This window comes from Palaemon carinicauda, chromosome 20 (assembly GCF_036898095.1).
Source record: "Palaemon carinicauda isolate YSFRI2023 chromosome 20, ASM3689809v2, whole genome shotgun sequence".
In the NCBI taxonomy this organism is placed as follows: Eukaryota; Metazoa; Arthropoda; class Malacostraca; order Decapoda; family Palaemonidae; genus Palaemon; species Palaemon carinicauda.
The window spans coordinates 38,523,033-38,549,493 of NC_090744.1; the positions used below are offsets into that span (position 1 = coordinate 38,523,033).

General features: G+C 44.9%; 1 protein-coding gene across 2 annotated transcripts in view; it reads left to right on the forward strand.

The window, feature by feature from the left end:
* Positions 1-299: 299 nt before the first annotated feature.
* Positions 300-26,461, forward strand: part of LOC137660284 (uncharacterized) — a 73,470-nt gene continuing 47,308 nt past the window's right edge. The window contains exons 1-3 of one of the 2 annotated variants that reach the window (XM_068395064.1): positions 300-449; positions 8,924-9,012; positions 20,227-21,036. In XM_068395064.1, the coding sequence (XP_068251165.1) occupies positions 8,932-9,012; positions 20,227-21,036 (891 nt within the window). In that variant the 5' untranslated portion in view covers positions 300-449; positions 8,924-8,931. Of the gene's footprint in view, positions 450-533; positions 814-8,923; positions 9,013-20,226; positions 21,037-26,461 lie in introns of those variants that run through there. The other variant, XM_068395065.1, reaches the window with a different exon arrangement.

The following is a 26,461-nucleotide window of genomic DNA, read 5'->3' on the forward strand; positions in this document are numbered from 1 at the left end:
AAAATATATTCCGATTCTTATATATGAATAAAGTATCATAGTTTAATTGTAAGGATTAAAAACTTAAGCCGAGGTTTTGGGCCGTTGTCTCATTCAAACAGTAGGAGAATTTTCAACGTTTGTTGCCTATTCACAATGATCAAATATTTCTTCTCATACTTTAATATTAAACTTTTGAACTTATAGTTTATCAATTAAAGAATTTTTGTGCATTATTATGAAATCAGTGTTGATTAAAATTACTGGCCTTCAGTACGTGAAATAGACAGATATCTTTTTAAAAGAGTTTACGTTCTAAAGGGACGGCCATAATTCTAAATGCGTACGAGAGGGAGAACCTGTCCTTGAGAAACTAAACATGGCCCACTCCCGAGACAATTGAAGGAAAGTTCGCACATATGCCCACCGCACTCACCTGACAGCCTTATCAGTGGCGAATAATCACACAAGTAAGTACCGAGATCACGGCGATGTTGTCAGTAGACGTGGAAGGAAGGAAACGTTTGCATAAAAAGGCAAAAGAAGTGGGTGTGTTATGGGAGGAGGATGGGTGTGGGAGCTGCTGGTGCGCAATGGCGCTCACGAGAGCTTTTAAAGGATGCTACTCTTGTGTTTAAATGGCAGACTTAGAAAGAACAAGTCGGTGTGCGATCAATGCGAGGTAAAATGGTGAAATACGGAGGTTATACGGTGACATTGATGTTCAACGTTCGTTGATGATTTTTATGCATAAAAACGTTTCGAAATTTGCTTTCTTGAACTGTTTGGCAGCGAGTGAGTCAGCCTACGGTAAGGCGTAGGCAGTGAGTCATCGTGAGTTTTTTCCCTAATATTTGTACAATATTATAATACAGTGTTTATCGTTCTTAGGTAGCTGACCTGTTATGTTTATTGCTGTACTTAAATTGTAAATTGAATAGTGCTTGTTTCTTTGAAGTTCCGGCTAAAGTGTTTTCTCACCCGGGTGATCAGAACCGAAGGATTTTCCTCTTTTGGAAGGCCATCCCGGGAATGAATCACCGTCAGAAATGCCCCTCTTACCCGTCAAGTTTGGTTTATTTCAAATGGAAAATTTAAGTCTTGAAGAAAATTCGCGCTACGTGGATTTCTGGGTACATTTTAAGCTTGGTTATTATCCTACGCGTACCCTAAGCTACACTACGGTACAGTATAAGCTTGAGGGTACACTCAGGCGCACTATTCCATTATTCTATCTAATTTCTCTTCCTTTTGTTTTAAAGTTTTTGGTAAAGTTTTGTTTTATAGTTTATATAGGAAATATTTATTTTAATATTGTTACTGTTCTAAAAAATATTTTGTTTCCTTTCCTCACTGGGCTATTTTCCCTGTTGGGCCCCTGTGCTTATAGAATCCTGCTTTTCCAATTAGGGCTGTAGCTCAGCATTTAATGATGATAATAATAAGATCTTTGGGTATTATTGTAGTGCATTACAAGGCAATGTAACTTAGGAAAAAAACTACTTTTTCTTATAGTAAAAATTACGCTCTCTTCGAAAATGGCACTCGTTCCTGTCGCAAATGAATAGTTTCAGAAATATATATATATATATATATATATATATATATATATATATATATATATATTATATATATATATATCAATATCCTACGATGATGGGGGACCCCCAGTGGGAATTCGGGGTTTTGAGTGGGGACAACATACTGGGGAAACGATATATAATCATAAAACAAGCCTTTTCTTCTCTATATATTACCTTCTTGAATGTATAATAAACGGAGGAAAATACAAAACAGTATAGCTGGTTAAACTTTGGAGGCGCCGTTGCAAAGACTATGTCTCATGAAAAAATACAGTAACCAGTGCTGCCAACGTGTAATGTAGATCAAATGTTAATGTATCATGCTAACATTAGCAGTGTTTTTCATTTAATTTTTCTCATTCTACTTGCCCGTTGTAGACGCTCTTGTACATACGTTTGTACATAGCAGGTTTTGACTTTCTGCTCAAAAACCCCTCCTCCCTGCGCAGAGACTTTTCCTCCACCAATAGGATTTCTTCTTCTTTAATCCTGAAATGTAACTGTTCGTCTCTCTACCAGCTCTGTTCAAGTCTATTACTTGAACAGTTATGTAATACCCTCGTATACATATTACGTTTGATCCCAGTATTACTCGTTTTATTATCCGATACCTTATAAAATCACCTCATTTTATATACCCATCAAAATAAGATCCTGAAGGTACTGTATACTGTATAGGGGTGCTGTGCAGGGTAAATAGCTTGTGCCAGGAGAAGCGAGAAGAGTAATGGTTCTAATGCATGTAGTGTTGACAGCGCAACTAATGCTTATGCTTCTGTAAAATATTTTTTTATTTTGATTAAGTTGTTTACTTATTACTTTGAAAATTCATTAGTGATGTAAAAAGATTTCCCCCTATTGAAAATACACGAGTCTTGATATAACAAAATTTTCCTCCATGCGAAGCATAGAAGCCTACACTGTCGATGCATGAGTTCTGTTACTGTTCTCTTTAGTTGAAGATTTTATTGCAGTGTCTTACCGAATAATTATATAGCTGCAGGTTCCTTACGAATTGCAGACAATAGATTCAAAACTACCGCGGTGGCGCCGCCATCGCTGATGTAGGTGACGTCATCTCCCTCCACTCGAGGGAGCTATAGGTACAACTGTCCAGGTAACATCAATTCGTTCTCTGCCGGCTTCTGGTGAACATTGGTGGTCGGTGCAGTCTTTTTCCTTCATTTGTTGGGAAGTATTATCACTCCAATATCGGTGAAGTATTCAACTCCGTGTTTGTATGATTGAAGATGAATTTCTTTTCTGCAATTTTGTGATATTACCATCATGTCGGACTCTAGTCCTTCACTAGTGCACCGGAGGGGGCAAAACTAGGTTAGTTAAACTAATTTATGATTCGCACACTTGAATGCATTAAGTGTAGGGGTTGTGAGTGCTCTAAAGAATCTACTTATGATGAATGCAAGGATTGGAGTGAACAACAGTGGAAAGTTTTTGTTTCTCACTCGGGGAAAGTAATTAAGGATAGGAAGAGGAAGGCGGCTCTTAGAGCTGAAAGTAAGTCTAGTTTAGCCTCTTCTGCTTCTTCATCGAAGCACCTGTTCCTATTCCTTCTCCTCTTATTATGTCTCCGATCTTGAGTCCTACTCCTGCCCCTGTAACTCCTTTGCCAACTTCCCGTAGAGTTTCTTCTGACACCATTGCCAGCCTCGAATCTAAATTTGAAAAGATTTTGATGTATTAGCTAATACGGTGATGCAGTTAGGTTTATCTGTAAAGTCTTTCATAGGAAAGACTTCAAGTAAAGTGAAAAGTGTCGGTGCAGTGCTATCTGAGGGGGTGGCTATTCGTCCCGGTAGTTCTCCTAGACGAAGGTCACTATCCCGCTCCCCCGCCTCGGGGAGAAGACATACCGGAGGTCCAAGGGAGACTATCGGGGTTTGCCCACAGACAGTCGCTTCCTCCGTCAATCCTGTGTTGCGACAGCAGGATTCGACTAAACACCATTGGAAAGGTGTGTAGTTAGGTAATCAGTTAGCGACAGAGTCGAGTGATTCGTCGCCGGTTAAACGTCGTAAGTGGCGTGATTCTTCAGTCTCACGTCAGTTGAAGAGACGTTCGACTGAAGAGGTGCTATCTCCGCCCTCTGTGAAGGGGTACAGAGAAGTAGATATCTCTCGCCCGTCGTGTAGCGTAGCTACATGGACTTTGCGTCGTATTCTTACGACAGCGACAGCTGCCTTCGACTCGGTTGTGGAGCGAACGATTCTGAGTTCGTCGAGATCTTCGACTTGTCAAGATGTCGAAACTTTTCCTTCGACTTCGCATGCGACAGATAATTCGACTGCCGCGAAACCTCCGGTGGCGATCGTGTCAAAATCCACGATCCCAGTTACGTCGACTTCAACTCAAGAAGACGAGATTTTAATTCCGTTACGTCGACGTCGACAGTTGCAAGAGCTGATGCGCTAGATGAAAGAAAACAAACAATGTACGAAGAATAATGAGTCGAATCAAGAACCGTCTCCGTCGTCTATCTCTTCGGAGGACGAGGAGGACTTAGAGCGGACTCTATCCCTCTCTCGTGTTATTCAAAACTTTAACGCTACCTTCTCATAATGTACCCGGATTACGTCGTAGCAGCCGCTCCCAGCTGCTTCCATCTTCCTGATGAGAAGGAAGAATTTCGATTCGCTTCGTGATATAGAAGATTGGTCGAAGGTCAAGAGAGAACTCTGGAAAGCAATTTTTGCCTATCCTCTGTCAAAGCTTATTAAGAAGAGATATAGGTTCTATGGTAATCTAAACTTAATAACAATAATAAGAATTAGCTTAGAAGCTTTGCACCTATCTATAAAGTGATAGAGTGCCTGCAAACTTATTTTGCAGAGTGAGCAATAAGGAACCAGGAACCTATAGGAGTTTCTGCCTCCTCCCAGGGGGACTTCTCTGGCTTGGTGGATGCAAATAGAAGGTCCGTGTTTGCAGCAGCTAAAATATTCTTTACATCGCCCGAGTTGGACCATTTGGTAAAGAATATTTTCAAGATTTTAAAAATTATGAGTTTCTTCGACTGGACAATCGGAGTCCTTGCTACAAAAATAGAGGATTCCCCTACTCCTCAGGAAGACCTGGTATTGGACTGGCTTGGGGTTTTGTCATGTGTCGACAAATCAGTTCGGGGTGGTTGCGATGAGCTGGCCTCTCTCTTTGCATTCGGGACTCTCAAGAAAAGACACCCGGGTGTTCTTTTGTTTCAAAAGGAGTCGCTTTGCCTCGGTAGTCTGCACTTTTGTTTTCTCCTCTCGACAAGGATCATCTGTTTCCCGAAGAAATAGTGGCCAAGATTTTGTCCACACTGGGAAAGAAGTCTACTAATTACTTGCTTGTCCAGTCTTATAAGCGGGTTAAACCCGTGACTGTGACGACTACCGCCTCAGAATCACCATTGCAGAAGAAATCCTTTTGAGGGGGTAGGTCTAGACCGTGTGTCAGGCCTCGATCGAATTTACGACACCCAACCATGTCCTCGAACAAACCCGACACGAAATCATCCAAGTGATTTTTCAATCCTTCATGCTCTGATAGGGGCAGATTGACCCTTTTTTGGGAGGAATGTTGTTGCAGAGGGCCAGAGCCCTGGGTGACCCAAATTCTCCGGTTCGGTTACTCCCTTCTTTTCAAAGACACTCCGCTTCTATCCAATGTTCCCATCCCATTACCCGCCTGCTCTTCAGGCTCGGAGAAGTTTGTAGCCTTAACCCGAGAAATAGAGATTCTCGTGCAGAAAGCTGTCATAGAGGAGATAAGCGACAGACCATCCTCGGGGTTTTTACAACCATCTGTTCGTAGTCCCCAAGTCATCGGGGGCTGGAGGCCCGCACTGGATGTGAGCGCACTGAATTTGTTCGTCCAGAAGACCAAATTCAATATGGAAACGACTTGTTCAGTGTTGGAATCCCTTCGTCAAGGGGACTGGATGGTATTCCTGGATATGCAGGACGCATACTTCTACATTCTAATACCTTCGGTTTGTGTTCATGGGCAAGACCTACCAGTTTCGAGCTCTTTGTTCCGGCCTCTTGACAGCACCGCAAGTGTATACGCGAGCGTTAACTCCTCTGGGAAAGTGGTTACACCTGGTCAGGTTACGCTGATCCCTCGATTTTTTTAAGGGGAAATGAACATGTTGGCGAACAGACTAAGTCACCTTCTTCAAGTACTGCTGTTAAAATGGATATGTGGCGCGCGACCAACTTGGTGCGCACAAACAACTAAGCGCACGCAATCAGTTGAAGTGCGCGAACAACTTTTATGACAGGGTTGTTCGAACTCGTTGCGCGAAGTGTTCATGAGAGCACAAGAGTTTTACTCTTATGACAGAGTTTTTGAACTCTGATTCCGTGAATTGTTCGCGCGCGCCTATTGTCATCAAGAGTTTTACTCTGACGACAGAGGGCTGCCTGCTGCCTAAGGGTTTACAAGTCTCTATAGGTAACTATGACACTGTTCCTTTGGGTCCTGGTCACGTAACACGATTTCTGAAAATTCTGTCGGGAATCAGCAACAGAGTTCATGTGGGTTCTCGGCACAACATTCCTCAAGGTCTTGAGAAAGGTATTCACAAATAGATTCTGAACCCCTAGGTTCTCGTCCGAATCTCTCGGTTTCCGCGATCCAGAGGTTTCTGAAAACTCTGTGGTCGACCTCCCCCCTCTACGGGATGGGCCTTTCAAAGGTGTGACTTGTTACGTCACTCTACGCTCCCAGCTGATTACTATATCAGCTAGTCCGGTTTTGCTAGTACCGATCTTTTCGTTTTCGAACGAACCACCATCTTTTTTTCCTCCACCTTCCCACTTCGAGTGGTTTGGTTAGCAGACGGAAATGAGCGAGAAATAAAAAATTCTTTACATTCCAGTTCATTTCCCTGGCAGGCTTTGCCTGATTTAGACGGTAGCAACTTTCGAGAAAAACCTGAAGACTTATCTCTTTGGAAAGTGTTATAATAGTGATCTGAAAACTATTAAGCCTGAATACAAATGCTAGCAAATAACTGAAAAGATGCAGAGCAAATTATTAACTGGAAAGAAATTATTTTCACACCAAGGCCCGCCTGAACAGACTCTTAGTGTCTGATGGAGGGCGAGAAATAAACCCCTAAAAATAAAAGTAAAACTAAGTAGTTTTTCTCACTAGCGAGAAAGCGTTCTAAAATTCATAAAGGCCGTAGGCTGTCCTGGAGCATGCGCTCTAGCCAAGACAAAACCGCGAGATTATTGTCTTAAACTCGGTTCTACCGTTTGATGGAGGCAGCCTCCCCCATCATTGTACCCTGGGTATAACGACTTGCTTTTTACACGATAGGCTTCCGAGACCTTTTATTCTATCCTTACAGGGTTATTGTTTCTAACAATTAGTTCAGAAGGAACGTTGTTAGCTGACGTTAAAAGAACGATAGCAACAGCGTGGGCAACTTTTCATTATGTTTACGAACGTTTCAAACTCCGCCCACAGGTAACCAGACATCCATTTTCTGTGTAATGAACACTGGCTAGCCCCTCACGTACAGAGGAGGGGTAAACCAAAGGTGAAATGATCGCCTCTTTGACTGTAGATTTTGTTTGAGAACATGTTCGCTTTCTTTCAAGAAAATATTACCGTTAATCAACGATCAAAATTCTTTCGGCAATAATGTTGCGATTTGTCGCACATACATTATTTGCGCAACTTTTTTTTAATCCGTGGCCACGAAAATTTGTTCTCAAAAACCTGACAGACTTGATAGGCCAGGAAGAAGAAAGACTTATGTCCCTTGCGGGCATTAAGATATCTCCGCAGAACAGAGTTCTCTGAGAGAGTTAATTGTAGAAGCACATTCTCTAGCTAATGACGCAGGGTTTCCTTTACTGAGAGTGAAAGCGCACGAAGTTCGAGCGGTAGCGACTTCTCTCGCTTTTCGACACAAGTAGTCGCTATCCGCTATCCTACAAAGTACCCTTTGGGAGGTCTAAATATGTTTGCTACGCATTATTTGAAAGAAATCGAAACAGTGTTTGAAGATTGTAAGTTTCTCGGTCCACTTTCGGTAGCTCGCATGGTGTTGGGAGGAACGACATAGGGGGTTGTTCCCTCTGTTAGCCTATGTTTCGCCTTGTACTAAGGTTGGTGGGTTACAATGTACTTGGAGTACTCATCAATCATTTTAGTGTTAGTTTTGGTGGGTAAAGGTTTTTATTTTAGTGTAGGTGACAGTTTTTTCAAGTTGGTTATTTCTGGTCTTAGCCCAGGGCAAGGGCAATATTTTCTTGTATCTTCGTTCAGTCAGCGGTGAACACCATGACTACAAGGATCTTCCACTCCAGGTAGAGGCACCCATTGGTCATATTCCAAGCCTTCTACTTTGTAAGATGAGCACCGACCAGAGGCAGTATTCTCCTGCAGTAGCTCTCACAAAATAAGGTGCAAAAGGCACTAACAGTGCTTTTGGGTATACTTTATTTTCAAGAAGTGTATACGATTGTTGAAGTAAAACTTACATCAACAGCCCCCCATCCTTGCAATGGGTAATCAGCTATATAATTGTTCGGTAAGAGACTGCAATGAAAATGGATTTTTATTATAAAATGAAATTTTATTGCATACTTACTGAACAATTATCAATCAAAGCCCTCCCTCCTCCCCACTGGTGGATGGCTGGGCAGAAAGAATTGATGTTACCTGGACAGTTGTACCTATAGCTCCCTCGAGTGGAGGGAGATGACGTCGCCTACATCAGCGATGGCGGCGCCACTGCGACAGTTTTGAATCTATGGTCTGCCATTCATAGGGAAGCTACAGCTATGTAATTGTTTGCTAAATATGCAATAAAATTTCATTTTATAATAAAAAATCCATGTTTGTAACTGGCACTCTGATATAGGAGTCCTCTTAATTTTCCAGACTTAAAAAGTGTTAAGTTAGTAAGTAATGCTGTATGGAGCTTGTTAGAAGTCAGGATATTATTTCATTAGGCTATATAGTTTGTGGTTTTCTTATTTTTTAAATGTTATTTAGAGTTTATATATAGTATGCTCATTGAGCTACTAATATTTGGCTGGGTTGCATTACTGCATCTTATTTCTGCTTACTAAGTCACTATTCTTAATGGTTAAGTGTAGAAATTTGTTGTATACAGTATTTAGTGCTCAGATTAATATTTATGACTAACATGAATAAAGGTGTTGGATTTTTATTATGAGGTAACTTAAGATTTTTTAAGACATCAATTTAATTTATAGAGTAATTATTTTCCTTTATGTAGATTATTTTGTGTAATTCACTACATAGGAATATTATGCTATAGCCTGTAGCGTGTCATTTCGTTTCATGCTAGTAAGAAAACTTTTTTGTCATTTCAGCCTGAGACATGGAGGAAGGCCTCCTGTCGCTGAAGTGGAATAACCACAATTCCACTTTCTTCCAAAACCTCTCTATCTTGCGGGAAAAGGTACGTAGAGTTAAGAGTTGCCAATTGGTATTTCCATGTTCCATCCATAGTTGTGTATTATATTTACTGTTGTGTTTCATTTCTTTTCATGTCATATCTTGTTTCTTTAATTTTCTATACCTTACTCCATTTCCAAAGGTATTAAACTAATATTATTCTATAAGTTTTACTCTAATGATTAATTGAAATTTAAGCCATTGAATATAGAAGCTGTGATTGTTTTCATGGAAAGGTCCATCTTTATTATGTTTTTTCAACTAACTTTTGTTCTTTGAATAAGACGTTATGTGATATTTACTCCCGATCTGTCCACTAGTATCTACAGACTTTCCTTATCAGCGGCCTTTTTAGATTTATTTCAGAAGCAGGTCTTCTGAAAAGTATTTATCATTTATAATGACATCTTAACTGATATGGTTTTATTTGACTATTCTTTAATTTTTTTATATATACAGTAATGAATGATATCGGCAGCAATGACCTTAGATGTTAGGATGCCAGAAAACTTTAAATAATCAATCAATCAATCTCGCCAGTATCTATACCTTGTATCCTTAACATTTGATCCGGGCCAATCAGTATTTAATAGTGATTTTTTTCATGGTTATTAGTCTGTTCCATCCCAGTTAACTATATTTCCTTTAAATAAATTTCATTTAGATTTTACATACAGTATTTTGTTTGTAATTGAATTGTGTTGCGGTGTTAGTGAATGTTTTTTTGTATGTGTGCGCTGTCAGAGGCATTTGACATTCTCTCTCTCTCTCTCTCTCTCTCTCTCTCTCTCTCTCTCTCTCTCTCTCTCTCTCTCTCTCTCATATTTGCTGTGTTGTATAACATGGTTGCTGTACATTCAGGTGATACCATGCATTGGATTGCTTTGCAAATTTGATTATTTGTGGGAAGGGCCGGCCAATTCAAGAGCATTTATTTTTGTAATTTACAGTACAGTATTCACAATCATTTAACCAATTTATGTACAGAAGAGATTTTGCTAAAACCAACAAAAAGCCATTAGAGTATTAAACAAAGGCTTGATAATTCACTAATAAAACTATGCTGTGACTTACTCTCAACTATTACATAAATGAGGATGCTATGCTGTATTTGGTCATACTGTAATATAACTTAATGTTTTAACCATGAAGGAAAAATCCATCGAGTTCTACACTGTAAGACCGAATACAACATAGCATAGTGCTATGTAAGATTGGACTGTTACTTTTATATTAGTAAGGTTTCAAGCCCTTTTGTAATAATTGATTTTTGTCTTACATTTGATGACGTATAACTTTTAATGCTTTTAATTATTGGTTGTCATATAACTGACCTGAGGTGGGGTCAGGGATTGGGTCATTCATATGAAGAGAATAAGAAGTAGTTTTGGAAAGAAGTGAAGAGAGTAAGGAAGGCTGGCTCAAGAATTGAAGAGACAGTGAAAGATGGAAATGGAAGGTTGTTAAAAGGAGAGGAGGCAAGGAAAAGATGGGTGGAATATTTTGAAAGTTTACTGAATGTTGAGGATAATAGGGAGGCAGATATAATTGCTGTTGCAGGTGTTGAGGTGCCAGTGATGGGAGATGAGAATGAGAGAGAGATTACAATAGATGAAGTGAGGAGAGCACTAGATGAAATGAGAGTAGGAAAAGCGTCTGGTATGGATGGTGTGAGAGCTGAGATGTTGAAGGAAGGGGGTGTGACTGTACTTGAATGGTTGGTGAGATTGTTTAATATGTGTTTGTTCCAACACGGTTACTTACCTAGAACTACCTTCCTAGGAGTTACTGGTAACTCTACCTAACCGACCAGCTTTTTGTATAGTTTACCCTCTTTCCGTTTTCTAATGAGTCAACCTCAGGCGGAGTGATATGTGCCCTGAGGCGACCCGGGGTCGGGAAGCGTGCTAACTCAGGTCGGCTCCTCAGTAAGTTTCTGGTCGCGTCGTGATCATCATCTCGCCGCGCTCTCTCTTACCTTGTGCGACCCTTTGTGTCCCCCGATCCTTTGTGCTTATCACGTGTTTCCCTTTCACTTTCCCTTTGCATCCTTGAGTCTCTTGGTGTATTAGCATTGCGTTATGGAGCAGCCTCGTCGTTGCCCTGGGCCTGTGACCGGGAAGTCTTGCGGGGTTTTCCTTTCGAAACCTGAGATTGATCCCCACACCTTGTGCTCCACGTGTAGGGGAAAAGTGTGTTCCCCTGCCTCCACGTGCCCGGAGTGTGCTTCCTGGAGTGAGATCCAGTGGGTGCTCTTCGGGACTAAGAAGAAGGCGGCGGCTAAGAAGTCGCCTAAGAAATCCAGTGTCTCGTCGCCTGTGGTTTCCCCAGACGTCTTGGCAGACCGTAGCTCCGTCCTTCTTCCCCTACCCAGAGTAGGGGACGAGGTAAGTCCGTTGCGGGGAAGAGGCCCATTGCCCTTTCCCAAGAGTCTGATATTCCTGTGGGGGAAGTGTCTAGTGTGGGGCAGGCATGTGTGGGGCCTGAGGGTAGTGCGGGAGTGTGGGTAGGAGGCGAGGTCCTGGTGCCCGCAGGTCCCGTCTCCTCGAAAGGTCCTATGTGGGGGAAACCAAGTGTGGATTCTTCCTTGACATCATGGCGTATTTCAGGTGCTTCAACCGCCGAAGGAGACGCCGAGAAAGGAAGTTCGTCGTCTTCAGACCCCACCGCGTTGGTACCCCCTAGGACTCCCTTTAGGTCTCCCGCTAGAGGAGACGATGATGTCGAGCAATGGCTCTACAAAGGACTCGCTCGGTCCCCTCCGGCTCCCTCGTCTGCGCTGCCCCCCGTGTTTCTGCAGCCTCCCACACCTGAGAAGCGTCGAGGAGTTCCCCCCGCAGTCTTGGACGTTTCGGGCGGTCTGGTGGATTCGTCCTCATCCACGTCATCGTCATCGGCATTGGACTCTTCTTCTTCTTCGTCGTCAGAGGACGAGGACAGGAAGTATAGCAAGAGGAAGAGGGAGAAATCCCGCAAAAAGAAGAAGTCCCGTTCCCGTTCCACAGGGAAAGAAAAGCTCTAAGTCCTCTAAGAAGAAAGCCAAGAGGAGCAAGTCCAAGGAGTGGGTGAACATCACAGTGCCCCGGAGCGAGCTGTTTAAGGTTACCACAGCCGCGGCCGTTGCCGGGTGGCTCCCTAGAGCCTCGCCTTCTGTGTCTCATCCTCCTACCTCCTCCTTCGGACCAGTCGCCCGGCGAGAGGGGTCGAACCAGGCCCCCCGTGTAGTGACTAACCCAACGATGACCTCCGCTTCTTCTTCCCTTAGGAAGGACGTACGTCTTAAGAAGGAAGGCTTAGCGTCGACCACGGGCACCTTGGAGGACTTCCTAAAGCACCAAGGGCGCCCGTCGGTCCGCATGGATCCCCCATCCACGGAGTCCCCCGTGGAACAAGGTACTCCCACGACGGATACCTTCGTCCCCACGGGGCAGCCCATACCACGGGCAGACTCGTCCAGTGTTGCCTTTCCCACCGTCACGGAGTACCCCCGTACGGAGGAACTGGTGACGGAAGACCTGGTGGAAGGAGGGGAGTGCTCGTCTGACGACATCTCCTCCTACCGTAAGGTTCTGGCCCTAATTCGTCAACACCACCGATTAGACGAACCTAAGCCCTCAGCAGCAAAGGCCGTGCTCTCCGTAATGTCCAGAATGATCGTCAACCCTGTGCAACAAAAGCCTTCATTGTCTCTCCCTCTCGCTCCGGAAGTGAAGTTGGGGATGGAGCAAATAGATAGCTACCTGGCAGGACTGGCGGAGGCCCCCAGAAGCCAGAGTTCCTCCAAGCTGCTTCCAGGGCTGAAAACGCAGAAACGTTTCTACGTCCCAGAAGGGCATCGCGGCGGACCCTGTGCGGTAGAAGCAGCGGTAACCTCACTGAACCTGGGAGCCTCGGAAGACAGGGCCACCACTGCCCGCGTGTGCTTTTCCCCGTCAGAAGCCTCTATGATGGAGGACATGGCACAGGACCTTGTCTACGTGTCCTCCTGGTTGGATTGGTGGTCTTGCTCCTTGGTGGGGTTTCAGGCGTCCCACGACCTCTCCCTTCCGGACAATCAGGCCACGCTGAAGGAGCTAGTTAGTTCGGGAGGCAAGGCCTTTAAGTTTTTGTCATCCCAGTCCCTGTCTATGGCTACGAACTGGGTACAGGATCGCCTGTTTGACAGCTCGCATCTGCGCTCACCCTCCTGATGCACCTGCGCACTAACCATCCCTAGTCTCTTACGCGTCAGCGATCTCCTACGCGCCCGCGCGATTCTTCGCCTGCGCACTAGCGTTTTTGTTAACGCACCACCGCTCGCCAACGCGCCATCGCTTGCCGACACGCCTTCACTCGCCTACGGGCCATCGCTTGCCAAAACGCGCCATCGCTCCAATGTTCGCCCGGCGAACCGACGGTGTTCCATCGCGCGAACCGACGGTGTTCCATCGCACGAGCTCTGGCTCGTTTCCTGCAGTAGCCATTGCTTGCCTACGGGTTATCGCTCGCCTGTGAACTATCGGATTCCGATCACCAGCTCTCGCCCTTCCTACCACGCTCGCCCTCCTCCTGCGCTCCGTCGCGCACTTTCGTCTGCGCTCCTGCGTGCCCGCGCGCGGGCGCTTCCACGTTCGGCCACGCGCGAACCATTGATTTACCATCGCGTGAGTGCCAGGGCGATTGCGACCGCGATTCCCATCGGTGTTTCGCAACACGGCCAGCCTGGCGAGTCTTCTGGAGCGCGTATTTCCAGAACACGGTCTTCACCCCGTAAACGCAGAGCAGGGCACATGCAAGAGCAGGAAGAATCTTCAGGGAGGTCTGAGCAACTTTCTTCTTTCCAGAACCTGGGTTAGCCCTTCCTCCTCGTCATTCCCTGGAAGGGTCTTGCCAGGGAGCTTTCTGTTCGAGATTTCTCCGTCGGGCAAGGGGTGACTGGTTTAGCCCTTCCTCTTCTCCATCTCGTGGAAGGGGCTTTCAAGGTCCTTTCCCTCCTCGGGTGCGACCCGAGGTTTTGTTCAAGGAAGCTCCAGGAAGATCATGGGTACTTTCCTCCTCTCGGGCTCAAGCACCTTGGCGTTCCGTCGCCAAGTTTCGAACTTGCGGGCAAACTCGATGTTGGACCATCTAGACGCAGTGACCGAGGGCTTCCTCTCGGGTGTCTCATCCGTGGATGTCGACAAGCTCAGACACTCTTCCATCCTTGGGAAGAGCTTGTTTGAGCCCAAGGACAGAGACATGGACAGCTGTTGTGCGGAGGAAGTTGACTTCCGTTTTCACTCCTCCAAGGCGTTTTCTTCCAGACCCTGCAGGCCTCCGACGCCTCTTCATTCAGCCTCGTCAGCCTAAGTTATCGGATCCGGTCTACGGCAGCTAAGACAAGGTGTACAATAGCAGTCCCCTCCTGTCAGGGACAGGTAGCACGGGAGGCTCTCCCGGGGAGGCATAATCCTAGAGGGAGCAGCAGAGTTCACAAACTCTAGGATTGGCAACCCCCCTTGCAGGTCTCCCGCTGGGGGGATGCCTAAGGTTACTCGTCCGGATAACAGCTTCCCGATGCCGATTCCTGCACGATCTCCGTGATCAGCCAAGAATATCGCGCCTCGCTCTTACCATCTCTCCGTCACTGTCAGCGAATCCAGTGTCACTGAGCCTCTATGCCATGGGGTCGGCCAGAGGTTTGCCCGTTTGTGGAGAAGGATCCATGCCTTAGGAGAAGGTCCTCCATAGGGTCGTCGACGGCTTCTCCCCTCGGCTTCTTCAGTTGATCCTTTCTCGTAGGTAAGCATCTGAGACGGGAGTTCCGTCGTCGACCTCTCAGCTCTGATCAAGTTTGTCGAACAAACTTCGTCCAGCGTGGAACAACAGAGTCGATCAGACTGGTAACGAGACTGCAGGACTCCTTATGCCCTGGATCGGAAGGACGGGTACTTCCAGGTTCCATTCCATCCATCTTCCAGGAAGCTCTTGGAATTCAGCCTAGACTACAGGTGTTCCTGCTTAAGATGCGGTGGGCGATCCCGCCGCGGCATCGCATGTTTTTCACCGGAGAACTCTCCCTACTTTCCTCATAGCCGCTCAGGAGCAGGCTTCCGCCTCCTTCGCTTTTTGGGGCTCTGGCCAACTCCGGTAGTCTCGGGTTCGACCTTCTTCAAAACCGGGGCAAGCTTCCGGGACTTTACCAAGAGTAAGGGATCATGGTAATTTGCTTGGAGCCTTCTCTACTTCTGCCTCAACATCTGGAGTATCTAGCCATGATATTGACTCCTTCTCCTAGCCTTCCCTTCAGTTGACTGTGGCAAGGCTGAGGAGAGTCGCAGTACCTGTTCTCAGTCAAGCAGAGCTTTCAGCCCTACCTTGGAACGTTTCCTGGGTCTCTTTTCCTCATTGACCCGTCTAAAGTCCCGAACGGTCGCCTCAGGATAAGTTCCCTGTGAGGCGGCCTAAGTTCCGGTGGTATCAAAACAACAATTAACCGGACTTTCTGGCCCCTATGGGACCAGCGGAACGTTTAGACCTGCAATGGGGGTTGACCTATGGAACATCTTGATGGGAATGGATATTCTCATCCTCTCCCCACATTTTGATGCTGTTCTCGGACTCGTCAAAGCCTGTTCCGGTTCAGGCTTATGGTCAGGACCTGAAGGGTACCTCCCCATCATTCAGGCAGGCTTAGGGGCCGTAGTCTGGCCCCTCTACAGATCGTACAGTTCCTGCCGAGTCGCTCCGTGCGCGACGACTTCATGGTACTGGCGTATTCCAACCAGCAGGGGACGCATTTTCATACCTTCGCATCTTGCAGTAGAGATACTGAGATGATCCGAGGTCCTCTCAATACCACTATCGGCTCGCTCATTCCGGGCAGAGGAATGTTCTCTCCGACTATCTGAGCAGAGCCTTGCAGATAGAGAGTACCTGGGGGTCTTTGGCCTATAGTAACCAGCAAGTCCTGTCCTGGGGGACCTGATCGCGACAGCCTGGAACTTCAAGCTTCCGCTGTTCTTCCCCCAGTCTCAGACCCCAAGACTCTTTGGCAAGATGCTTTCCGGTGACGGTGGGACAACATCGACGCCTGCGTCTTTCCACCATTGTTGTCTGTTGAGAATGGGTCTCAACAAGACCAGGTTGTCTGTCAACCTTTCGATGGCCCTGAGAGCTCCGCTGTGACTATACGCAGAACAGTTTCCGGACCCTCTGCTTCCCCTGACGGAACTCCCGGGAGAGCTGCTTCCACGGCACAGGCTACTCAAACAACCACACTACAACATCTTTCGCGAGCCGTTGCATCGCTTCGGCTTCACGCCTGGAGACACTACGCTGCCTCCTCAAGAAGAGACAACCCGCTACAGTCGCGGAGCGGAGGTCGCGTCACCTGCGATAGTCATCCGCAGGGGTCTACCAGGCGAAGTGGAGTCTTCTGTGGTTGGTGTCGTGGGAGAGATACCTCTTCCCTTGAGGCCTCTTTTTCAGCATTAACGGAGTTATTGCTTTTCGGCGGGAGGAAACTCTTCCGCTCTCGGCAATGAAGCCTATCGCTCAGCCTTTCCCTGGCCTTCAGGCTGAAAGGAATAGACTTTTTCCTTCCCGCCGGACCTTTCTTCGCTCATGCGAAGCTGCGAACGTCCCTGCCCCCAGTTGGAGTGAGACCTCCTCCATGGAGCATGGTTCGGACTCTTTAGTCCCTTAAGAGATCTTCTCAAGAACCATTACGTCCGGCCTCTGATCGTATTCCGTCTTGGGGGACGGTGCTCCTGCTCACTCTGGCCTCGGCCAGTGTGTAAGCAATCTTCATGGTCTCGTACGACTCCGCCCTTTCAAGAGAATAGGGGAAGGCAACATTCAGGTTCGCTCCTGAGTTGTTTTCTAGATTCAGAATCTTGGAGTCCCGGACCTTCGGTTCTACTCCTTCAAGATTTTGAGTCTCCGTTCTGTATCAGATGACCCAAACCTTCTCCTTCTTGCCAGTACAGGAATCGAGGGGTTATCTTTGAGAAGAGCTGCAGTTTGTCCTCACGTGCAGCCGGTTTGGGAGCACAGGGAGGACACGGGAGAGTCACCAGTATACCTCTTCAGCTTGGACTCAAGGACATTCATCTTGACCTGAATCCAGACCCTCCCCGTCACGTCGCCCTACAGCACGATATCGGATACATCGCAACGTCCCTCGCCTTCGAGTAGAACTACTCTGTGATGCAGGTGCTACAAGCTGGAGTCTGGAAGCGTCTAATGACCTTCGCAGCCCGCTTCCTGCAGGACGTGACCCACAGGAGTATCGATACGTTTCTATCGCTCTGTGGTGGCTACACAACAGCTGGTCTAACCTCAGGCTCCTTTTTGGACAGGTAACAGAAAGTTGAGGGCATTGATATCAGGTTTTAGTCTGCATGAACGAAAGAAGTATGTCTGGCCCTTACTTCTTTCTTCATCGTCCCCTCTACTGGGGAAGCAGCATCCTGGTGTCTGCATAGCTGACCTCAAACCTCTGCAGGTAAACCATGCTTCCTTGTGTTCCGAGTATTGAGTCAATACTGTCGCGTCCCCCATACCCTGACGAGGTGGTATTGGGAACGTCCTAACCCAGAGTTCCTTCTGGAACTCCAGGTCAACTGCCTAGGACGGGTCACACTTTCTTCCTTCACACACAAGCTTATGTAGGCCACACGTTTCCTTGCGGAGCAAGGCACTTGTGAGGTGCAGGGACTCCTTTTCTCGAGTGCGACTCACTCGGATTCTGAGTCCCCGGGTAAGCCAAAGCCAGTATGGCTGGGGACTTTCCACCCATCCTAAGGGGTAAGTCACCTAATGTAAATAGCGTGGTTTGTATTTCGGTTACGGAACAAATGACAAATTCGGAGATAATTTGTATTTTTCCTAACCATACAAACCTTAGCTATTTACACATATTTGCCCACCAGCCCTGTCCCCCAAGTCAAGTCCTACCTCTAAGTGAAGTGAGACATTTCACCGGCTTGCTACCCCTCCCCCTACCCCTGCTAACTAGCGCTGGGTAGGAAACCCTCGTTAAAATCTAATGGCTCGTCATTTCAGCTACGCCGAAAGTAATACCCAATGTAAATAGCTAAGGTTTGTATGGTTAGGAAAAATACAAATTATCTCCGAATTTGTCATATTCAATTCTTGTCTCTGCATCCAAAATTACTTCCTTCAAAGTTCCTTCTCCTTTCTCTTGTCAGAAGATGGTACTACACTCTCAAGGATACAGACACTTGATCTATATGCTGTAGATTGATGTGAAACCCTTGAAGATTAACATTGTCAAACAACTAGTGTTAAAAATCTTCAAGTGAGAAGGGATATTTCTCTCTTCCACAGCAATAACCATGGAGTTAGTCACTATTGCCTCTTTTAAGGCTAGAGTGTGGATTGACCTTTAGCAATTGGCAAAGATATTATGAAAAAATTTCTGAAAGTTTTTCCCCACAAAATGTCTAAGCTGTTCTCAAGAAGAGAGATGGTGTATTTATTTTCTTCTGATTGGTTTTATTCAAAAGCAGTCTCTCCTTAAGCAATGGATTGATATGGTGGACCTCTGATCTCTTCTTGAAGAGCAAGGTTGAGGCAGTATGGGGAAAATGAAAACTGATGCTCCATACTCCATTATTTATCATGCGGTCTCCTTCAGAGTTCCTTTTGGAATAGTTAGTGGCTATAGTTAAGTCTTTGTGGGTCTGTGAGATTTGTTTAGACTCTTTCTTTCCTTTTTCCAGTCTTGTCCCAAGAGAATTAGCAAGGAGAAACGGCTGAGGAAACTTAGTGCGGTGGTTCTTCTCACTTATTGCCATGAGTCAGGTGGTTGCCTGCCACTGGGTTAAGCAGTATGGCATGGATGACTGAGTAGGCTGATTTCTTCAGAATGGTTATCATTTCCCCTTTCTTTTGCACCCATCTAACTTCCTATCTAGAATCCGACCATCCTTTAAATTCGGATGTTCCCAGACTGTACCATCATGTATGTAGTGTGTACTGCGTATGCCGTTAGTTTTAAGTCTTGCTTTCTCCATCTTATGGCTCAATACTACACAGTGTTTTAGAAGTTTTATCCAACTTTGACCAGATTGTGGAGTGATCTTCTTGATTGGGCAGTTAAATCGGTGGAACTTCAGAAGTTCAAACTTGCAGCGAATGTTTTTATGTTGAACAGTCTGACATGAAGTTACTTTTCAGAGTATTAACAGTTTCACAGATTTGAATCGAATGTCATCTTTGGCCTTTTGCTTTTGAACAATCTCCTTTGTTGTCTCGAAGACTGGCCTCTCTTGATGTCTTTCAAGACAGAGTTGCTCCCTAGCTGGATTATGGTGAACAGGGAGAAGTCAGAGTTTCTACTCAAGCAACCGGGGAACGTTGATTAATAAAGTGGCGATGAGTGTTCTTTCTGCTTTATTTCATGATTCATGGGAATACCAGATTTTCTTGGAATGTCCTGAGCATAGCCACATTCATGTCGTACTCAAACACGAGATCCTGTCAGTTTAATATCTCATGTTCCAAGCTGTACATGTGGTTACAGGAGCCCTCCTTTCTTTTGGTCTCTCACATAAACAGACTTTTCTTGGTAGGGTTGAATATACAGTACTGTATTAATCTGGTCATGTACATGCTAACTGGAGGTGGCAGTATATAAATAAATTATGAGTGTTTGAGTCCTCCTAGGAATGAGTTGTAAGTCGTGAAAGTGGTGGATTTTGCTCAAAATTCATACCTTTCTGTTTGTCGAGCATTTAGATGAATTTCTTGTTGACAAGTTTCTACGACTCCAACTTTTGCTTAAAGAAATTTCATATACCGTAACTGATTTGGGTTTGTATTCTAGGTAAGTTTGGAAATCAATGTTTCAGTTTGCAAGTTTTCCAAACATTCGGGCATTAGTAATAGGAATGTATTTCCCTGTAAGTTAGCATTGTAATTTTGTAAGTTATATTTTTTAAATCAGTAGGGGAATTCCCAGGGGTCCATAGAGCCAAATTTTTACAGCAAATTTGCAATTTTATAAAGGCTTTTTGTTATTTGTCAGACCATATTTAGTCTGTGTCAGGTATATTAGGTTTTTAATATTCTATATTGGGCTTGGATACCAAGAAATTACTTTGTAGACTGGGGTATTTTTCCTTATATTATTACTTTTCTGTTGCAAGCTGTGTATACATTTTCTGTATTTTAATTTAAGATGTTAGTATCATTTATCTTTCTAACTTATTTTTTCCTTTTGTTTTTTCAGCACACGTATACAGATGTGACTTTAGCTTGCGATGGGAGGTTGTATCCGGTGCACAAGTTCATTCTTTCAACTTGTAGTGAATATTTTAGTGATATATTTACTTCTAATAGTGGTAATAACATTGTTATAGTTCTGAAAGATGTGAGGAGACAAGATTTGGAATATTTACTTGATTACATGTACCTGGGACAAGTAGATGTTGCTCAGTCAGAACTATCTAGCCTTATAAAAACCGCGGAGTGCCTTAAAATCAAGGGTCTGGCCATCCCAGATGATGAGCCCCAAACACCATCGCGGAGGGGCACTGACGAAAGAGATCCAGACTCCAGCCCTCCCTCCAAAAAAAAGAGGCACCATGCAGATGAAAACAGAACTGTGGGTGTGTCGAGTAATTCTAGTAACAATATTTCCAGTAGGATTCAACCTATTCTCTCCATTCCACCCCCATCCCTGCCACCCCACACAGTGCAACAGCAACAATCACTTCTTCAGAGATTACAAGTGCCAGTTAGTCAGTCCCAACATCCACCTACCTCACAATCTAGTGGTAAAGTGCATTCTTCAAGCCTGACACACATTGCATCGCCACGAACTCTGCAAGTAACGACAGGTTCGACCCATCCCTCACATGTTCCTCCTCTTTCGTCACCAACACAACCCAGTTCAATGCCACTTATAAAACAAGAGGTGACTGAGCCTCCTGAGAGTGAATATGGAAATGACAGTTTTGAGGAATCCAAACCTGATGTTTCGGAATCTCAGCATTTGGATCAGGACATGGCCATTGCAGGACCTTCCGGCATTCAAGGGGTAAGTCTTGTGGTTTTTTATGTTTTTTTATATACAGTACTCTTAGATTTTTTTTTATAATTTGTTTGGTACTGTGCTCATTTTAGTTATGCTGTATAGGTCAGGTTTTTCTCGAGGTTTATTTATCCAAAGCTTAGCCATTGGTGGAATTTAAAAAAGCATTGGGTTGAAGTTTAGGTAATGCCAAGACAAGGGTCATCCGAGTGCTTCGCTGATTAAGTGATTCAATAGGTTTAGCCAATTCGTTGTATGATGAATTAGCTCTCTGAGATGAGGTTTTACCCAACATTCCCGGTATAACAATTCCATTTTTACTGTACCCCGTTGTTCAAAGCTGTATGAGGAGCCTCATTACTTGGTATTTCATATGGTTACTCCTAGACAATAATTTTAATCCTTATGTACAAAGGAAGATTTACCCACTTGGAAATAATTATTTGCTAATCTGTGAGGTGAAAAAACATTTATGCTCTTTCCTGATGAATAATTCAAGAGAAACACTTAAACTTTTCAAATAGTCTGTATAACTATGCAAATTGTGTAAGCATCAGTTTTTGGGTATGCTTACAGGAAAATATACAGTATAAGAACTTAGTATAGTACAGGACATGTATTTTGTAGTTTTTTTTTTTAATTCTAAAAGTAATTCTAGAGTCGAGTAATTTTTAAGTAAACAATCTCAAAATTTTTGCTAAAGTGTATCAGTTGTCCTTGGGAAGTTGACTGAATGATTTCAAGCCTCGATATGATATAGTAGACTCCATTGTATGTGACACCTCTGGGACTGAAGAATTGTCAGATACAGTAACTGAATTTTCTGGATATCTGATGATTTCTCTCAAATTGCCATGGCATACTAGAAAAATTAATTGCAACACATGAAATTTTGGTGAATGAATTTCTATGTATATACATCAGTATTAGCCTTATTATTATTATTATTATTATTATTATTATTATTATTATTATTATTACTACAAACTAAGCTATAACCCTAGTTTGAAAAGCAGAATGCTATATATCCAAGAGGGATAAATAGCCCAGTGAGGAAAGGAAACAAGAAAATAAACTATAAGAGAAGTAATAAGCAATCAAAATAAAATATCTTACGAACAGTTATAACATTAAATTAGACTTTTCAATATTAAACTTAGCCGGTGATTATATAAGCTGCAACTCTGTTGCTCGACAGAAAACTCTACGTTCAAAATACGCCAGCGATCGCTATGCAGGTAGGGGGTGTACATCAACAGCGCCATCTGTCGAGCAGGTACTCAGTACTCAATGTAAACACAGAACCAATTTTCTCTCTGTCGGGCTACCGGCAAGACCTACTAATTCGCTGTTACTAACTGGATTTGTTTTCACAACTATTTGGTGAAGTACACTATTCTAGTTTTGAGCTTTCGCTATGCAGGTGTTTTATCTTCATCTCAAAACTTGAACTCGTTTTGGATAGATTTAATTATGGTGACAAAGAGAGTATGGACTCTCTTTCACTTTTAAATGGCCGACCCTTCCCTTAGACGGAAGTGTGTTTAGGTTTTTAGTAATTTTGCTTAACACGTTATAGATCTATATATTTTATATCTCTCCGCCTTTATTAGGCCTCTTCGATTAACTTTCCATTTATTATAAACATATAAAAATAAATTTTTATGTTTTGTTTATATGCGACCTTTCCTGATAGTAGGCGGTCCTAACTTGGAACCGAAGTTAATCAACGTTGAGCCCGTTATATCGTATTTAGCCTTTAAAGAATTTAAAACTTTTTAAATTTAATGTTTTATGAAAGAATTTCTTTGATAGTCTTCGTACTGTTTTCAAAGATGAACTACGTTTAGTTTTTTAGACTACGCAGTTGTTGACGTTCAGGACGTTCAACATGCGCTCTATCGTTACGATAGAGAGAGAGTGTATCACGGTTTCACTTTGCAGTAAGAGTAAATCGATTCTGACGTTTTGTTCTTTCTTTCTTAGCTTAAATGTTTTAAATTCTAAATTAAAGGAACTTTTTATTTGGAAAACCTTTCAGTTTTTTCCTTTAGTCAAATAACATGTTTTTTTTTTGACGATATATAATTGGGCTCTTCTCTTAGGTGCGAAATCAAGAGAGAAAGAGAGAGAGAGATAGAGACGGAGGGAGAGAGAGGAGAGAAAACGTTCCGTTCAAGCGGGTAACGTTGTTCTCGTGTTACTCTCGTCCCTAGTCGCTGTACGGGGAAGAAGGTAAAACTTTTCTAGGGTTTTATTCTTGTCCCCAGGCTATGTGCGGTGAGAGATTGTAAACGTAGTTTATTTGAACTAGTGTTTAGTCTCTTTCCCAGCCACTGAATTTTTTATCTTTATATACGTTTTCTGTTTTTTGCTAGTATTAATGAACTGCATTATACGACTGATTTCGCAATTACTACCTTTTAATGAAGGGTAGAATTGCGTGTTTCAGGTAGAAATCAGTAAAAGTTTCGATTTCAGTGAAATAAGTGCAAAACAGAAAATCGATAAAGTGATATGCGCAAAGTGTTACAGTGTTGCGTCCGAGGGTTCGTCTGTTCGTGCCTGTCGTTCACCTAGTCCGGGACCTCTTGCAAGCTCCCAAGCCCAGGGGAGAAGTAATGTCGAACGACTTATGGGTTCGAGAGGCCTTGATCAACGAACAGACGTTTTTTTCCCTCCGTGGTTTCGGGCGTATCTACCCAAGATCGCCCCACCCACACAAAGACGAGAGAGCCCATTTATTTCTCGTCTGCGGAAGAGGTTTCTCGTAAGAAACCATGGACCAAGGTCTCGCGGCTTATTAAGCGCAAGTCGGTCCCTTCCGCGCAAGTCCAACGGCCCAGTTGTAGCCACTGGGTCAGTTCGGACTCGCTGCAGTCTTCCGACGACTGCTCACCTCCTAAGAGAGGCAAAGCGGTACCGCATCAGGCAGTCACACCGTCTGTTGCCGCACCTGCTCCTGTAGACCCTAAGTGGTCTTTGCTGCAGACCATGCAGTCTCAGTTAACGTCATTGATGCGGGACTTTCGTGCGGAGAAGGTTGACACTGCACCAACCTCTAGCCTACAACCAACCACGGTTGTGCGTCCTGTGGACGCTGAGGCGACCTTCTGCCGCACTCCAGCTGAGAGAGTCCCGCCACCCATGCGTTCCAGTGTACCCTGCCAGCCGCATGTTGACGTTCAGTAACGCACGGAACCTTCCGTTGACGTTCGAGAGGTACAACAACAGTCTAAGTTGTTTTGTTTTGACGCGGTGCGTCAACCTCCGCATTCTAGAGTTGTTTTGACTGCTCAGTCTAGACAGTCAAAGCAGTCTCGAGTGGACACTGTATGTCCTCACGCACCTGTTGTGGTTGACAGTTCAGTTGTTGACAGTTCACAGACTGTCAAGCAGTTACATGACGTTGCCTTCTGGTCTGCTACTAATGCACCAGTGAGAGACTCACTGAGGTAACCTAGCTTTTATCGGACAAGGTTCCTGTAGATGAGGAAGTTGCTTTTCTCCCTCCTACTGATATTCCCTTGAGGACTCTGTCATTTGGAGAGGAGCCTTAAGCTGCTTAGCCTCCTATGGACTTTAATTAAATCATGATGATTTTTTAAGGATCTTCGTCCGGATCTTGTAACTGCTGCTCCTCGTTTGCCTAAACGTCAGAACTTACACTAGGCCTAGCTACTTCGAAGCCGTTGTTTTTAAGCTAGTGCTCTCTCGCTCTCCTAGAGAGCGTTACGTTGGCTAGGCGACTGGTTTTTGCACCAGGAGGAGTTTTAGGGATACAGCCTTTGATTTCCCTTCTTTTAAACTGGCTTATAGAGCGAGAGTCTGATAGGACACGAGAGAAGTTCTCGGCTTGGGAGTTCATGCCTCTGCCCAGATAGACTTCTCAATTCTGGTAGACTCGCCCTGGCGCCTAGCCAGGAGACGCTCCAAGTTGTTTACAGGTCAACTTCTCAACTTTTGTCGAGCCTTTGAAGTTTTGCTGTACTATTATGTCACACATAACAAGGCTTTCAGGGATGGTAAATGGTTCCGCCTCAGTCGCTAACCCCGTCTGTTGCCACACCTGCTCCCGTAGACCTTAAATGGGCTTTGCTGCAAGACATGCAGTCCAAGCTTGCGTCCTTGATAGAGGACTTAAATGCGGAGAAGAACCTTCTGGCCAACAACCTTCCAACCGGTCGGTTGTGCGCCCTGTTGACGCTGAGGTAACCTACTCGCGTCTGCCAGTTGAGGTGGTTCCTCCTTCTGGCCAACAACCTTCCAACCGGTTGGTTGTGCGCCCTGTTGACGCTGAGGTAACCTACTCGCGTCTGCCAGTTGAGGTGGTTCCTCCTTCTGGCCAACAACCTTCCAACCGGTCGGTTGTGCGCCCTGTTGACGCTGAGGTAACCTACTCGCGTCTGCCAGTTGAGGTGGTTCCTTCACCGATGCGACCCAGTGTGGGTTGCCAGTCGCACGTTGACGTTAAGCGACGCTCGGAGGTGGTTGTTGACGTTCAGGACGTTCAACAACCAGCAGAGGTGACTTGTTGTGACGCAGTGCGTCAACCTCAGCAACCCGGTAGGGTGTTGACTGCACAACCCAGACAGTCTAGACAGTTTCGGGTTGACGCTGTACTTCCTCGCGCACCCATGGTTGTTGACAGTTCACAGACTGTGCAGCAGTTCCATGATATTGCGTCCGGCTCCGTCATGCATCCACCAGTGCGACCGGATTCAGCGAGTCAGACGTTGCCCACTCCGTTGCCGTTTCCTCATCAGTTTCGGATGAGGAACCCTCTGATGAGGACGTTGCTGAACAAGACGATCAGCCCCCAGCCCTGCTATCCATCCAGAAGATGCTGAAGAAGGAACGCTGCCCAGTCAGGCTGTGGATGAGTCTGGTAGGGACACTGTCATCCGTGGATCAATTTGTGTCACTAGGAAGACTACACCTCCGTCCTCTTTTATACCATCTAGCTTTTCACTGGAAAAAGGACAAGACGCTAGAAGCGGTCTCGATCCCGGTTTCCGGAAAGATAAAGTCTTGTCTGACTTGGTGAAAGGACTATATCAACCTTAGAGAGGGTCTTCCCCTGACTGTTCAGACTTCCAACCACGTTCTCTTCTCGGACGCATCGGACGTAGGCTGGGGTGCGACATTTGACGGTCGGGAATGCTCGGGATTATGGAACTCGAGTCAAAGGACAATGCATTTCAACTGCAAGGAGCTACTGGCAGTACATCTGACCTGGAAAAGCTTCAGGTCTCTCCTTCAAGGCAAAGTGGTGGAGGTGAACTCGGACAACACCACGGCTTTGGCGTACATCTCCAAGCAAGGAGGGACCTACTCTCTGACATTGTACGAGATCGCAAGGGACCTCCTCACCTGGTCAAAAGGTCTAGACATATCACTAGTAACGAGGTTCATCCAAGGCAACTTGAAT